This window comes from Caretta caretta, chromosome 9 (genome assembly GCF_965140235.1).
Source record: "Caretta caretta isolate rCarCar2 chromosome 9, rCarCar1.hap1, whole genome shotgun sequence".
NCBI classification, from domain to species: domain Eukaryota; kingdom Metazoa; phylum Chordata; order Testudines; family Cheloniidae; genus Caretta; species Caretta caretta.
This window is the reverse complement of record NC_134214.1, coordinates 84,892,980-84,908,518: the sequence shown is the minus strand read 5'-3', so window position 1 is coordinate 84,908,518 and position 15,539 is coordinate 84,892,980. Positions and strand designations below refer to the sequence as shown.

General features: G+C 42.0%; 1 protein-coding gene across 2 annotated transcripts in view; it reads left to right on the top strand.

The window, feature by feature from the left end:
- Positions 1 to 15,539, top strand: part of TMEM164 (transmembrane protein 164) — an 89,653-nt gene that overhangs the window by 65,059 nt on the left and 9,055 nt on the right. For both annotated transcript variants that reach the window (XM_048862719.2, XM_048862721.2), the window contains one exon: positions 13,861 to 13,939. In XM_048862719.2, coding sequence (XP_048718676.1) covers positions 13,861 to 13,939 — 79 coding nt within the window. The remainder of the gene's footprint in view (positions 1 to 13,860; positions 13,940 to 15,539) is intronic.

Below are 15,539 nucleotides of genomic sequence, written 5' to 3'. Positions count from 1 at the left end.
CCTTCTGCACTAAGACCTGGGCTTTGCTCAGGGGCTCCCATATGGGTGGGGAGAGGACAAAATCCTTCTCCCAACCCTTAGAGTGTGGAGCAGCAGCAGAATCATTTCACACCGGTTAGTGGTGGTGGTTCCATCGGTCTCCTCATCGTTAAAATCTTTTATGTTTTGAGTCTTTAGTTCTGTAATAAAGATCCTCTGTAAATGTGTCTATGCTCTGACATTTCTATCTGCTCCCCTCCATCCCATGATGTCTGAAATGTATTCTGAGCAGTCCTGTTAGAATTGTGAAATGTTTTGCTCCTGTTTTAAACAGCTGTTTTTTAAAATGCTCTTGCTTATGACTCCTGGTATAAATAATAGGTGTTATAGTGATAATTATAATCGCTGTTAACACACAACACCATAGATTATGAAAATTTAATTACTGTTCATGATAGCTTGTGAGGAATTAATTGCTGCTTATCGACTCCACTTTCAGTATAAGCATGTCTTTTAGCTATGGATGCTTGTGCTCATTACAGACTGAATCCACTGAGTTTCTTCAGGATTTGTCTTCCTTTCTTTAATCAGGATAACTACCTATACCAATTCCTACAGTGAAGCAGTCCCGCATGCAACTGGCAATTACAATGTTTGATAAGTAAGAAATACATCTGCTGCTAAAGAGAAAATAATCAAATGTACTTTTAAATCTATAAATATGTGCTTAAAATGTGTTAAGGCTGGACTAGACTGCTATCCATAATTTAGACCTAAATACAACCCATGATTCCAAAGTAAAATTTACACTCAACTTATTTGGTGCTACTGAGTTCACTGAGGCCAAGATTTCATCCCTTGTTTATAAGTTACCAGTGCAGTGTCACAAACCTACTACTGGCTGAGAACCAGGGAGTGAAATTGGCCAGTCTCATCCTAGATGAGTAAAGTATGAACACAGTGAAAAGTAAAAATAAAATTCTCTGGTTTTAGTGGTGTGTCAGTAATGTGGGTAGAGAGGCTTTAAAATTTGACTGTCCCATTCTGAAGTAAAATCTGCCTACTCACAATTCTCCACCTAATAAGACAATAGTTCCAATTTGGAGTGGGTGTTAGCAGGGGTTACTAAGTCATACTCGCATATGCCTGTCAGAATCCGGTTTAATACAATGCGTGTGGTAGCTGGGCTGTTCAAATGGAGTTAAATCTGCATCACTGCTTGTCTGTTCTTCTGTTTGTTCTTAGTTCTGTGCAGCTGCACTGTAACATAGAATCATGAGGGAAAGTCATTGCAGGGATTCAATTTAACACAAAGAGCAAGTTAATATAAAACGTGTTGTTTCTACAAGAAGTTTTTTTAAAAAGTGCTCCACTGTTGAACAGCTGCTTCAAATTCAGACACCTGCTAATTGAAGAACGTGCAAGATTAGATACTTGGTACCAGACTCTTCTAATCTAAGGTTTATCTCCCTTTCAGTGTACTGGTGGATAGTGGGGATACATATTGCTTGTTTGGAGGCACTGGAGATTCTCCAGGGAATATTCAGATGCTTTCAACTTCACGTGAAATTCTGCGACTAATTATGTTTGGAGGAACCCAAGACCTTTTGTCCTGTATCATGTACCTCTGAAGTAAGCCTAAGACACATTTATGGTTTAACACTTTGCACGGTGTAGCGCTGGTCTCTATTTTCTATCCTCCTCTAGCATAGGACTATATGGGTGCAGTTTTGTGGCATTGTTGCTGTGGCCCAAATTCTCTGCTGGTCTAAATGGAGGCAGCACCATAAACTTAAATGGTGTTTCACTCATTTACACTAGCAGAGAATTTGGCTCAGTGACCTAAATGCACTCAAGTAGTTCCCTTCAAGTTTAATGGAATTGCAATAAATTAGAATTTACACAAAGACTTTGTCCCTTTTTGTCTCCTATGTGACCCTTTTTTGAAAGAATTTGACTGTCGGGAATGGAGTTTGGTTCAGGTGTTGCTTAGACATATGTACTGCATGGCGAGTCTGTGGTCATCCAATAACCAGGTGGGCTTCCTCCCTCTACTACAAATTTGTTCTCTCTTTCAGTTCTGCCATCTTGCTAGCAAAACAACTCCCCAGCTTAACTGAATCCCAGCTGCCTATTCAACTTACTCATCAAATCTTCCTCTCCTTTGGCCTCCATTTCTCTGCACAGGAATGTGCCAATTTCTTACAAAATATGATATGACCATCTCCCTTCCCCCCCTACGGCTTTCACCTCCTCCTTCCTTGTCACACTTGCAGAATTTTCCTATCTACTCTACACTTGACTGAGCGAGCTCATCTTATCTCCTGATCTCCCTCGCAGGGGTGGGAAAACTACGCATCCAGCCCTCCAGACGTTTTAATCCGACCCTCGAGCTCCTGCTGGGGAGCAGGGTCTGGGGCTTGCCCTTCTCCACACCGCTCCTGGAAGCAGCGGTATGTCCCCTCTCCGGTTCCTATGCATAGGGGCAACCAGAGGGCTCTGCATGCTGCCCCCACCCCAAGCGCTGCCCCCGCAGCTCCCATTGGCCAGGAACCGTGGCCAATGGGAGCTGCAGGGGCAGCACCTGCGGATGGGGCAGCGTGCAGAGCTGCCTGGCCGCACCTCCGCATAGAAGCTGGATGGGGGACATGCCGCTGCTTCTGGGAGCTGCTTGAGGTAAGCACCGCTCAGAGCCTGCCCTCCTGACCCCCTCCCATGCCCCAACCCCTCCCCCAGCACTGTTCCCCCTCCTGCCCTCGAACCCCTCAGTCCCAGCCCAGAGCACCCTCTTGCACCCCCAATCCCTCATCCCCATCCCAGAGCTCCCACCCCCAGCTGGAGCCCTCACCCCCTCCCACACTCCAACCCCCAATTTTGTGAGCATTCATGGCCAGCCATACAATATCCATGTGGCCCTTGGGCCAAAAAGTTTGCCCACCCCTGCACTAGAGGATCCTCCTCATCACCTGTCCAGCTTTGTGTGGGTTCCATGGGGCTTTCTCCTTGGTCCACATCCTCTACAGGTTATCGCTGGGTAGTCTCACCCACAAACACAAATTCAACTATTGTTCTGCTCTGTGCTGATAACTCAGAGCTTTAACTCTCTACTTCAGACTTGTCTCTGTCTACCCAAGCTAAAATATCTGCCTGTTTCTCTGACATCTCTTCACGGATGTCTAGCTGTCAGCTCAAGTTTAACATGGCTAAAACAGAACCCTTAATCTTACTACTCAAGTCCTTTTCCCCCACCTTCTTTCTTGATCACTCTGGACAACACCCCATCCTGTCTGCTACTCAGGCCCGTAACACGGGCATCATCTTTGACATGGACCTCTTGTGTCCTCACACCCAGGCTATCTTTAAACCTGACAGATTCCTTCTGCATAACATCTCTAAGGCAAGGCCTTTCCTATCCATCCACACAATTTAAATCTCTCATCCAAGGTCTCATCATGTTTCAATTTCCATAATGTCCTTCTCTCTGGCCTTGACAAATGCAGTCGTACCTCACTCATGTCTTTTCAGTGAATGTAGCTGAAAATATCATTTTGCTAGCCAATAGTTTTGACCATGGCACCCCCTCCTTTGTCTCCCTCTGCTGTTCCTCCTCTATTGCATCAAACATAAACTACTTGTCCTCATTTTTAAGGGCCCTAAAAGCCTATTCCCACCCTACCTACATCTTTCAGTCACTGCTGAAATGTTGACTTTCGCCTCTAATCAGTCCCTGGTGCCAGCTTCCATTGACCATTTGTTACATTTTCAAACAAGCAGTGCTTTCTCCCATGCTGTCCTTCACACTTGTGAGGATCTCCACCTAAATATCTGCAAATCCACTTCCTTGTTCTCCTTAAAACTCGCCTTTCCCATGATGCTTATAGAAAAAACTTGAGTTAGGCCACGGGGGTGCTGAGAACACTGTTTATCATGTTGACTAATATTGTTTCCTTGTACTCCCTATCTGTCTGTCTATATCTAGTCTTATACTTAGATTGTATGCTCTGTTTGTATAGCACCCAGTACATTGGGGTCCATGAGTGGGGCTCCTAGGCACTATGATAATATAAATAATTAAGGATATACAGCTGTGAAATGTATCAGACATCTCATAGGCAACAGATGTTTAATGCTCAGCTGAAGTCCTCTTTTAAACAGCCTGCTAATTTATCAGCAATTTCAGCAGCCTGCCCAGCCAGGCATGCATCAACAAACCATTGCTGAATACAGAGATGAAGCAAATGGGATGCAGCAGAAAATGACAGGTGTACAGTGCTGTGTGCGCTCCAAGGTACTGACAACAGCAAGTGGTAAAACGTGGGGTGAAAGATAAATATTATTCTAGAGACTGGTGAGTGTGTGCCAGGGAGTTAGCAGCGGATGGCAGGATTCAAGATGACAATATCCAATAATGTTTTACATATTCAGGCTACTGCTTGAATGGCACGGCTGGTGAATTTTCTATTTTAAGAATTGGCAATATTGCACTGGAGGTGGGAAAAGAAATGTAAATAATTTGGGAATGTATAAGATAAATAATTATAATAAATAAATAATAAATAAGATAAATAAGAAATGTAAATAATTTGGGAACGTGGCCATGCTGGGTCAGACCAAAGGTCCATCTAGCCCAATATCCTGTCTTCGACAGTGGCCAATGCCAGAGAGAATGGACAACAGGTAATCATCACATGATCCATTCCATCGCCCATTTCCAGCTTCTGGCGAACAGAATAGCCATTGATGGACCTATCCTCCATGAACTTAACTAGTTCTTTTTTGAACCCTCTCATAGTCTTGGCCTTCACAACATCCTCTGGCAAGGAGTTCCACAGGTTGACTGTGCATTGTGTGAAAAAATACTTCCATTTGTTTGTTTTTAAACCTGCTGCCTATTAATTTCATTTGGTTGACCCCTAATTCTTGTGTTATAGCTATGGACGTAATGTATGCAGCATGATACAGAAGAGCAGGAGACTGGGAATCTGGAGTCGTGTTTTATTGTAGTTTTTGCCACTGATGTGCTGCGTGAGATTAGCTAGCTTAGTTTGTATTGCAGACAGTTGGCTGTTGGGTGACTGAACTAAGGATGGCTATTCCACTAAAGGTTGGGGGTATTAGAGAGCTGTGCCATCAAATTTAAGGTAATCTCTCCCCTCCTTCTTAAATTTAACATTTTTCTCAGAGGAAAAAGACCATCCTAGAAAAAACTTCTTACTAATGTGTGAGGTCCCCCCCCCCCCTTTTTAAAAGGAATATATCAGTCTGTAAATGTTTCTCTCTTCCCCACCCCCCAAAAAAACTGTTCAGTGCATCCTTCAAAGGGTGAGAAAGAAACAGCACCTCTGATATTAGACAAAAAATTTTTTTTGCACACAGGAAAAGTTACTAAATGAACCAGTGTGCTCTTGTTCCAAATGTTACCTGTTTAAAGTACCTTCTGGGCTTCTCTTTATGGCCACAATAGTCTGTTTGGATCCCAATTTAAGCTACACCAAAAATATTCAAAGGCATTGCAAGTATTCCTATGAAAGGTATATTGTAGTCTAATCCTAAACCAGCAAATGAACAAACATTGTTCTGAAAAGCAAATTTTTATGGATCTCTGGATCAGTGTCAGTACATGCATTGTGGTATTTCTGTCAGAACTCTTTCTTAAAATAAAATCCTAGTAATTTCATAACTGTGCTGATTTGTCTGGCTACTGCTAGTGGAAATGGTAAAGAGTTGAGATGTTCATTGAAGTTCCAATTGAAAGCTTTCTCACTTGGTAAATGCTAACTTTTCAGTGACTCTATTCATTAAAAATGTCTCTGACTGCAATGGGTACCTAGGATGGTGATGTGAAAAAGTACAACTTTAACTATCAGGTCTGTTTCTGCAGGTGAATTTAAAAAAAACCAAACTTTTACCTACCTTGGCAGATAACCTCTCCACATGGTATATAATTGCCAACACTTACTAGCCTTGGTAAAAGATATATCAATTTATATTGTTTCTTTACTAGCTAAATATTTCTGTGAGAATTTGTAACGGTATTTACTGAGCATGTAGAGCCGGAAGTCAGTCTCATAATGCATCAAAATATTTGTTGGACAGAGACAAAACAGTTGAGTTTTCTTCACAGTGAATGTTCATTAGAGCACTTGTTTCTTTTCAGGAATTAGGGGATATTTTTGTTCTTATTTAAGCTATGATCCATTCTCTAAGATATTAACATTCCTTGCTTATTTTAAACAATCTGCAAGAAAGTAAGGTGAATTAAAAGATCTGTCTGATGGGGAGAGAAGGAAGGAAATGAAGTAAATTCAGACTTTCATGAACTAATGTGTGGTCTCAGCAGTGTGGGAGAAGAAATATGAGAGCCCAAGACATTTGTGTTATATGACAGCGGCTCTGAACCTTACCAGATTACTGTACCCCTTTAAGGAGTCTGTTTTGTCTTGTGTGCCCTCAAGTTTCACCTCACTTAAAAACTACTTGCTTACAAAATCAGACATACAAATACAAAAGTGTAACAGCACGCTATTACTGAAAAATTGCTTACGTTCTCATTTTTACCATATAATTATAAAATAAACAATTGGAATATAGCTATTGTATTTACATTTCAGTGTATAGTATATAGAGCAGCATAAACAAGTCATTGTCAGTATGACATTTCAGTTTGTACTGATGTCACTAGTGCCTTTTATTAGCCTGTTGTATAACTAGACAAATTACTAGATAAATTTGATGTACTCCTTGAAAGATGTATGCGTACCTCTGGTTGAGAACCGCTGTTCTATGATATGAAAGAAAGGGCACAGCTTAGCCTGTGATTGTGTAAGCCACTCCACAGTTACAGATGTGTGGAACTCTGTTAGTAGAGTGCCAGATGCGTGCAGGGGTTCACCCACGCAGATCAGTTTGCTGTATTGCAGCCATAGCGAGTAGACTCTAGTGTAGCTGTCACAAGGACTGAAAGTGCTTGGGCAGTAATAGGTTTTGTGTGACCCTTCGTATTGCATTAACAAGACTAGAGAAAATCTCTCTGCTGGGTTTAAAGCTTTATGTTTTGTCAGCTCGTGTCCTGAAAATGTTGTTGTGGATGAAATTAAAAATAGGACAAGTCTGGAGGTGGTGGGTTCACTGTCTTTGCTGAGGCTGCTGGGATGGATGGGGCAGTTATGGCACTCCCAGAAGCTATTGTACTGTTTGGATCCAGAGATGTGTGCATTTTAAATATGTAACAGAGTCAAACTTGGATCAGTATTTACTGTGCAGCTTTCCAGGGGACCACGATCATATTTGCCATATTATGAGTGTCCTAGATTTTTGGTTTAGTTGACCTTTAGTTGGTGAGGTATGAACTACCTTTGTATACTAAAGGATTTGTTCAGAACATCATTGTATTGTAGAGGTTTTTTTTTAGTGATGCCTTGAGGGGAAAAAAACACTTTATTCTGCAGATTGAAGGACAGTTTACTGCATTTACCATCTTGGGCTCAGTCCCTATAAATATTTAAGAACATGCCTAACTTTTTCCCATGTGAAATGACTCTCATAACCACGTACTTAACTTTGCCTAAGTGTTGTTGCATTTTTGTTGTTTCTCAGGTAACACCAATCACTGGTGCAGATCAAGTATTTAAAATAATAGAGATGAAAAAAAGAACCCCTACAGCTGACACTGTTGAGATCAACCATGTCTAGCATTGCTGGTTGGACAGCAAAACTAGCTTGACCTTCTTGGTCAATTTCACTTTTCTGGTAGTGATGGGCTAAGACCAAATCCCCTTGGATGTTTCCAAAATTCGGGCAGAATCTGAATTCTGGGGCTATGACCTATCTTGACTTTTCTGGGTTTTGTTCACTAGCAAAAATACTGTTTTGGTTATCCAGTGTGACGAGGGCAGCCCCCATTCTTCTGTTACCTAAATTCCCCCAGATTTTTATTTTCTACAGTACCTTCACAAATACATGTTCATTTTTTTGCTCTTTAGTCTGTGCTCATGCATACTTGCACTTCCCTTTGGTAGCAGTTGCAGCCTCTTGGTCTCCAGCACTATGGCCCTTGCTAACAGAACGTGTGAGTTGGATGAAATGGCTGAATAAGTCCTAATTTAAAACATGGATGCTGTACTTCTCTCTACCAAAATAAGATAGTTTGTGCAGCAGACTAGCCCTGAGGACAACTGTTGGTGGAGATGCCTGGGTGAAACTGAGATAGTCGTCGGGGTTCATCAGCATTTATGTAAGTTAGTTCAAAAAATCTAGGAGCGTGGCAGGAAATTTGAATAAAACAGTCTGCCTGTAAAATACCAGGAAAGGAATTGCTGTAAAGAAATGTTTAAATGAATGTGCTTCAGAATCCAATACAAATGTCCTTGTGTAGCTGGCACCATTCTACACCCTTGACGCTCTTTATTTTAAAGGGTCCTGCTGTCTACAGACTTTAATGCTAGCAATATTTTAACAGTTTTTGTCGTCGTCCCCCTGCTCAGCATTAAAATATGGGAAATACCCTTGCTGATCCATGGTAGGTTGCCTGCCTGGTGCCCAAGCCAGAGAATTGTGCAGATCCTGTGGAAATAACTGGTATCATATGTCAGTTTCTTGGCAACTCATCTGCTTTGGCTTCTTGGAGAATTCCAACTCCTGGCAGGACTGAGTTAAGCTGTATTTATCGTATACTTGCTAAGTATACTTGCTACTATCCAAATGTACTCATCAAATAACTTTTAGTTTTCAGGTCTCAGGGCTACACTGCAAAAAAAAAAAAAAAAAACCCCACCCCCAAACCCTCCAAAACCTTATGGCAGCAAGTCTCAGAGGCCAGGTCTGCAGACTCAGGCTTGTGCCACAGGGCTAAAAATAGCGGTATAGATGTTCTTACTCAAGCTGGAGCAAGGGGGGGGTGAGTCTCGGAGCCCAATCACCAGCGGTGTGGGAACATCTACATTGCTATTTTTAGCCCCATAGCACAAGCCTAAGTCTGTAGACCTGTGTTCTGAGACTTGCTGCATGTGGTTTGGTTTGTTTGTTTTTTGCAGTGTAAATATAAACAATCTTATACGGCGGTTGTCCTGAATATTTGACAACTGTTTCTTCACTATAGAAAAAGCCATTCATAGCCATCACTAAACCAATAGATAGGAGCTCAGATGTCCAAGGTTCCTGCAGTAAGGGCTGATTCCAAAGCCTAACGTAGTTAATAGAAAGACTTCATCAAATTACTTCATTAGGGCTATAGCCAGCCTGCTTAAGGGCTACAGGAACTTGTGTGCATAGAAGACTGCCCTCCATGCCAGTAACTCCTCTTTTTGCTATACCACTGTGTAAATCTGATGGGAATCTAAGATGAGCATAGATGAGAGACCATCCTTCAATATTCCATGCATCATGCACTTCTCCTTTCCACGGACTCATGAGCAGTAACAAGGCTGCCATGCATTCAGATGAAGTAGAAAATTCACTCGTCGGCCATAGCCTACCCTTTTTGGGGATGAGAGCTGCAAGACTTCTTGTAATGTGCTCTCTATTTTTGGAAGCTACCCAGAATACCCCTTAGCATGTGTCCTGGGGAGGGCTACATTGAATCTGCATCATTCTGGGCTGGTGTTAGGGACAAGCCGCAGATGTGGCATTATCATTTATGCTCTTTGCTGAAAAAACAAAATGCCAAATCTGTTCTAAAGTAAACTTTACTAGAAAATGTAAAACTTGAATAGTTCGAAAGTAAATTTTCCAAAGCTCCACATCAGCATATTTTGATCATGGGTTAGTTTGATGCAGAGGGTGTGTGTGTGTGTGTGTGTGTGTTGCAATTTGTTGTAAAACAAACAATACATAATTTTATATCCATGTTAAAAATTCTGTGGGTAGACAATACATTTCCCAAGACATTTCTGAATTCCACAATATCCATATGTTTTAAAATTGAAACCACAAGCAACAAAGCCAGTAATCTTTAAAAGGAGAGAAGTTTTATTGGTTATTTGAGTAATGTGTGGACTGTGGTTTGCTCCCATTTTAACAATTATGGGGACCTGGGATAGATGGTTGGAGAGGGATGAAATATCTACTAGCAGAAGAACACGACAGTTCATCCATCTATACCTGTCTTGGATCTTTGCTTGTTTGAGTGTTCTAAGAAAAGGAATCAAGTTTGGAGAGTCTCTTCCCATAGCCATTTCAAGTATGTTATTTTTTCCATGGCTAGTGGTCCTGTCTCGTGGTGACTCAGGCCTTTTTATATTAAGTTGTTCTGTGTCTCTGAGCTGCTATAGTACATTGTGCAACAACCAGCATTTGGGAACTGTGTTCACCTCCTCTGACCTCGTGTGTAGCTCTCACACAGTAATCCTAGGAGAACCACCTGTACATTCAGAAGCTAAAAATGTCTCATGTTCTGTCCTATTTTCAGAAATGGCATTAACTGTGATGCATCAGTGCTAAAAGGGTGTCAAAAGAGGTAAATGCCAAGTCAGAGTGCAGAAGCACACCGGAGAATAGAAATTAGATGGAGAGGACCTACTCGGTCATCGAGTTCATCTCCCTGTCAATGCAGGATTGCTTCCTATAGTATTCTGTCTAATGTCTTGCCCAGCTTAGTTTTAACTTTCCCAGGCAGTTGGGTTTCTGCTGCTTTCTCAGGAGCCTGCTCTGAAGACTTTACTGTCGGGAAAGATTTCCTGACATGGAGGCTAGCTATCCCTTTCTTAATATTGCCCCTGGGAGACAGGGAGAGCGATGCTGGTGGTAACTGCAAGGAGATGGCAGTTTGGGACAGGCAGCCAGAACATAATGTCCAGCCTGCCTCAGTCACCAGAGCGTGTGAAGCTCCCAGGGGATGGGAGGTGGATATGTGGCCAGGGACAGTGGCCTGGGCCTCTCCTTTGCCCATTGCCAGGGACATCTTTGCTCTTTGAAGTTAACACCATCCTCAGGAGGTCTGGCTTTGCTTCCCTCAGTGAGAAGAGAAACCCACGGGGGCCTGGCACCCTTAGCGGTGGTCCCCTTTCAGCTTGTTAGGTCTGGGTTTAGGGACCTTGGACCTTTGGCTTGCAGTTGCTTACCATGCTTTATGTTCATGTTCGCATTTCAGAGCCAAAGTAACTCAAGCAAAGAGTGTTCATCACCCGTCTCAGTTTGTGGGCAGGACACCTCAGCAGTGCTGCCTTCCCTTTGAGTTATAAAATGGGCACGGTAAATATTCTGTTGTGAATAGAGGTTACCTGCAGAATTCCTTAAATCCTGGATTGGCAGGTAACCCATTCTGTGCTCTCTGCACTTACTAGGCACTAGTAAGTGTGTCACCATCTTAGTTCTTGGTGCACATACAAATGCCTAAGTGTTTCATGGAGCAGGCAACACACCCAAAGCAAACACTTGCTAAATCCTAGCAGTGGGGTGAGTCAGTTGTTCTGTACAGCTTTACAATTCCTCTCCTGTTTGTTTTGTTCTTTCTCTTTGTTGTAGCCTGGCTGTACAGTGTGAGTCTGTTTTTTGGCATTTAAATGCCTTACTGTGTAGAAAGGAAGTCAGTGCTGTCTACTCCACACCAGGAAATGCTCTTGTATAACTAGTCAGACCTTAGAACAAACAATCTTTCATGGCATGAAAATGTCATTTTGTTTAACACAATAAAAACTGTCAACACTGTTGCAACAAAACAAACTGTCCTCTGCTCTCAAGTGTGTCCTGAGTGTGGAGTTTGTATAACTGACCCTCACGTTGACTCAACTAGTGCAAAAGTCCTTATGAAACCACAGACAATTGATGGAGAAGGCTTCTCAGCAGGAGCAAATGTTGCATGTTTATATCTGGAACTATTATTTCTGATTCTCAGGCTGTTCAAGTGGCAGAGCTACAAATCCTTTTCCATTTGCTAAAGCCATTTTAAGCTCCTTTCAAGTTGATTGATCTCTGATTTGCTCCCCTTACAGCAGTGTCTTTCAGGAAATAACCCAGAAGAGAGAAGAAAGAGTTAGGATTCAGAAAACTTCCAAGGGTTCTTGCAATGCTTTCCCTTTGCAGAATATTGCTCTATTGTTTAATATTTTTATTACAGAATATTTGAACAATCTGTTTTAAAAAAATAATTTGTATGGAATGTTTATAATTCACTTCCCTAACAGTTGGATGAACATCCTGGAGTTTGCAGTCAGGACACTGGTAGGGCTGAGCATAGTCAGCCATTGTGAATCAGGGCTAGCAGAGTTGCCTATTTAAGGAGATTCTTACGCTGGAGTATGATTAAAAGAAAATATTTTGTGCAAATAAGATTTTTGCCAATAGATTCCTATCCTGTCTCCCTGCTGCTATGAACTCTTATTTTAAACAGTTTCATTCTCAGGCCAGCCTCTCTCTTCACTTATCCCTCTTTAGTGAATCCATAACTCTGTGTTTAATGCATTGGCACTGGATGACTTAGAAATTGTTATGCTGCACAGTGCCATGTCAGGGCAAGCTGTGTTTCAGGGGAGGCTTCCCCTTTCTACCAGTTACTCTGTTTACTAAAACAGATGGGCCCACAACAGCGGGGTTTGGATCTGGATTAGCATTAGGTTATGGTTTGGGTCTGAGATTGAGCCAAGGCCAATGACTGGGTTTGCGTTGGATGGTATACATTTTGCTGAGCTGTTCTTGTGAGATTTCAGCCTAAAATGTGGTAAATTATTGTCCAATTTTCACACCTGAACTAGAGCAGAAAAACAGGTATATTTGACCTTGGAAGTGAACCAGAACTCGTAACTATGGAGGCTGTTATGGATCCTGGTATTTGAGTCCAACTCCTCTCTGTCTTCCTCCCACAAATTTTGAATTTGAAGTGCTGGGAATTTCCTTTCCACATCTCTCAAGCAATGTTAAGATTCAGACTTGTGCTTCTCCCTGTGAATTTTCTTGATTTTTAAGAGCAGACTGGCACAATTGCGCATTAATGCATAGTTGCTGTATTTTACCCAAATCTGGTGGTTTGAAGTTTACAAGTATAGTGGCTCTCTAGGAGGGTACAGTTTTATTTTTTCTATGTATTCTAAAATATCTTGTCTATAAAGTGGGCCTTTCCTTCACTTTTTTTGGACAGACTTACAATTTGGTTGTGGGGGTTTTTTTTGTCTGTGCTCTGTCATTCCTTGCGGTGAGTTTTACTTCCTTATCTTTGAATAGCATTGAGGTTTTGTACCTTACACTGCTGGTAATTGGACAGAAGCAATTTACTGAGGAAGAGCAGAAAACTGGCTCAGCTAGTTCCTCTTTTGTCTTTCTCCCTGCCTGTCCTTGTCAGGGTTGCCTGCCTGCAAGTATTACGCTGTTTTGTTTTTGTATTTGCTATTGGAAAATCTAGACTGCCAGTGCCAAGGGTTAATACATTTGCCACCCCTTCATTAACACAGGTAAATGGCAAAACATTGTAATTGCAAGGAATTGCAGTGTGGCTTTAGGATGTGATGGCTGACAATTCAGTTGGAATTTGGTCAGAAATGCCACACAATGATTTAGCTGAGGTAGGGATGGTTGATTTTTAACACCACTCTGTAACACTCTCTGAGTTAGTGTTGAACCACTGTCCCAGGTTAATGAGATGCCAAGTAAATAAAGGTGGTTTGTTTATTACAGGGACTTCCAACACAGATAATTGCATTGTCTTCCTAACTTTCTCCATGATTTCACTAGGAAAAGGTATTCTTCCCTTCCTGACCTAACCTGCTAAGCAGTGATGTTACTCTTGTTATAATTGCTTTTGCCTTCTAGCCTGCAAGTGTCTGCATTTTGGTGGAGCCAGAAAAGAAATGATCCCTATGCTGTGTATGGATAGTTTGCAACATAGTTTGTGCTCACAAAAGATGCTTTGTTAATCATGAAAAATGCTTATTAATGTTTTCCTTATTTCCTCAGCTTCCCTTTGAGGTGGAAATTTATTACATCCAGCATGTGATGCTCTATGTTGTGCCCATCTATCTGCTGCGGAAAGGAGGTAGGCCTGCAATCAGTCTGAGCCATATTACCCTACTGATATCTGATAGGTTGTAGTTAACTAATTAAGCACAACCTGTTTCATTATGTCTCCCAGTTCTTCTAAGACAACACTTTGCTTTACCTGCCATTAGCACACCAGTATTATTATTGCTGTTTATTATTTGTTTTGAGGTAGTGCCTCAAGAAGCCCTGGGTATGGCCCAGCACCCCATTGTGCTAGGTGCTGTACAAACACAGAACCAAAAGACATTTAATGCCCCAAAGAGCTTACAAGTGTGCATCATCCAAACATGTTCTCTTCCTAACAGACATCTTTGCCACCTTGTGACTTCAAAGACACTTGATTATGTTTTCTTACCTTTTTGACCAAGGTTTCTGATTAAAATGCACTTGATTGCAGGAGTTTTTTGTTTTTGTTTTTAATTTGAAAACTTGAAGAAAACAAAACGATTTAAACTTCTGCCTATGAATATCGTCATCTTGGATGCCTCCAAGCATGGAGTACCTGGGGAGAACTGCTGTTCTTAATGAACAGGGAAGGTTTCTCTTGTAGAACTAGCTCCCCAGGTGATTATGAATCAGTCTGTGTAAAGCATGTTGTTTAACTGTGAAGCTTTGGAGAAAATCTAGTGCAAGGTATTGGTGAATCAGGGATAGCTTGATGATAATCAGGGATAGCTCCTCCTAACAAGGTACTTTAGTTCTTCTTCAAGTAGCGTCCCTATGGGTGCTCTCCTTCTGGTGCTCATGTGCCTTCGATCAGAGATTTTCGGTAGCAGAACCCATTCAGCCCACACGTGCACCCTACTTGTCCTTGTGCCCCCTGTCAAGGCTATATAGGGCTGTGCGGGCAAACCACCCTCAGTTCCTTGTCAACTGCCTGGGCTTGAAACAGAGAATTCAGCGTGTCCGCTTCAGTTGGCCAAGCTTGCATTGTCAGCTGATAGTTTATTTTCCCCCGCAGACCAGGGGGGGATGTGGGTTTACACACACACACACACACAGTCAGGAGGGTATTAGCCTTCTGCCTGAATTAGGAAATCTCCCACACCATTCGTGTCAATTGCTGATGGATATATAAAAGGTATACAATCTCCATCCGGAGACTCTGTAGGTGGATTTCTGATTGTATCACTTCCTGTTATCAATCTACCAATATACAACCTCCATTCTACAAGATCTCTTTCTACCTCTGTGGTGCTGCTCAAGAAGGAGAGGTTACTCACCCTGTGCAATGAGTTCTTCAAGATGTGCCCCTTAATGGGTGCTCCACTGCCAGCCCTCCTTCCTCTCTGCTTCGGGGTTTCCTCTGTGGGACTTTGCAGTGGAGAAGGAAGTGCAGGGCACGTGTGTAGGCTGAATGGGCGCTGCTAACGAAAATCACTGATTAAAGGTGCATGGGATGCATGCACATCTGAAGTGGAGCACAACAGGGACGTACATCCTGAAGAATTCCAGTTACTGCACAGGATTAACATTCATTTATGTAATGTCTCAATGAGCCATAAAATTGGGAATGTTACAGACTTCTAATTAATGCACTAGAGAATGGAAAACAAGATGTTTTATTTGCATATATTCTACGTAGTACATAAGAA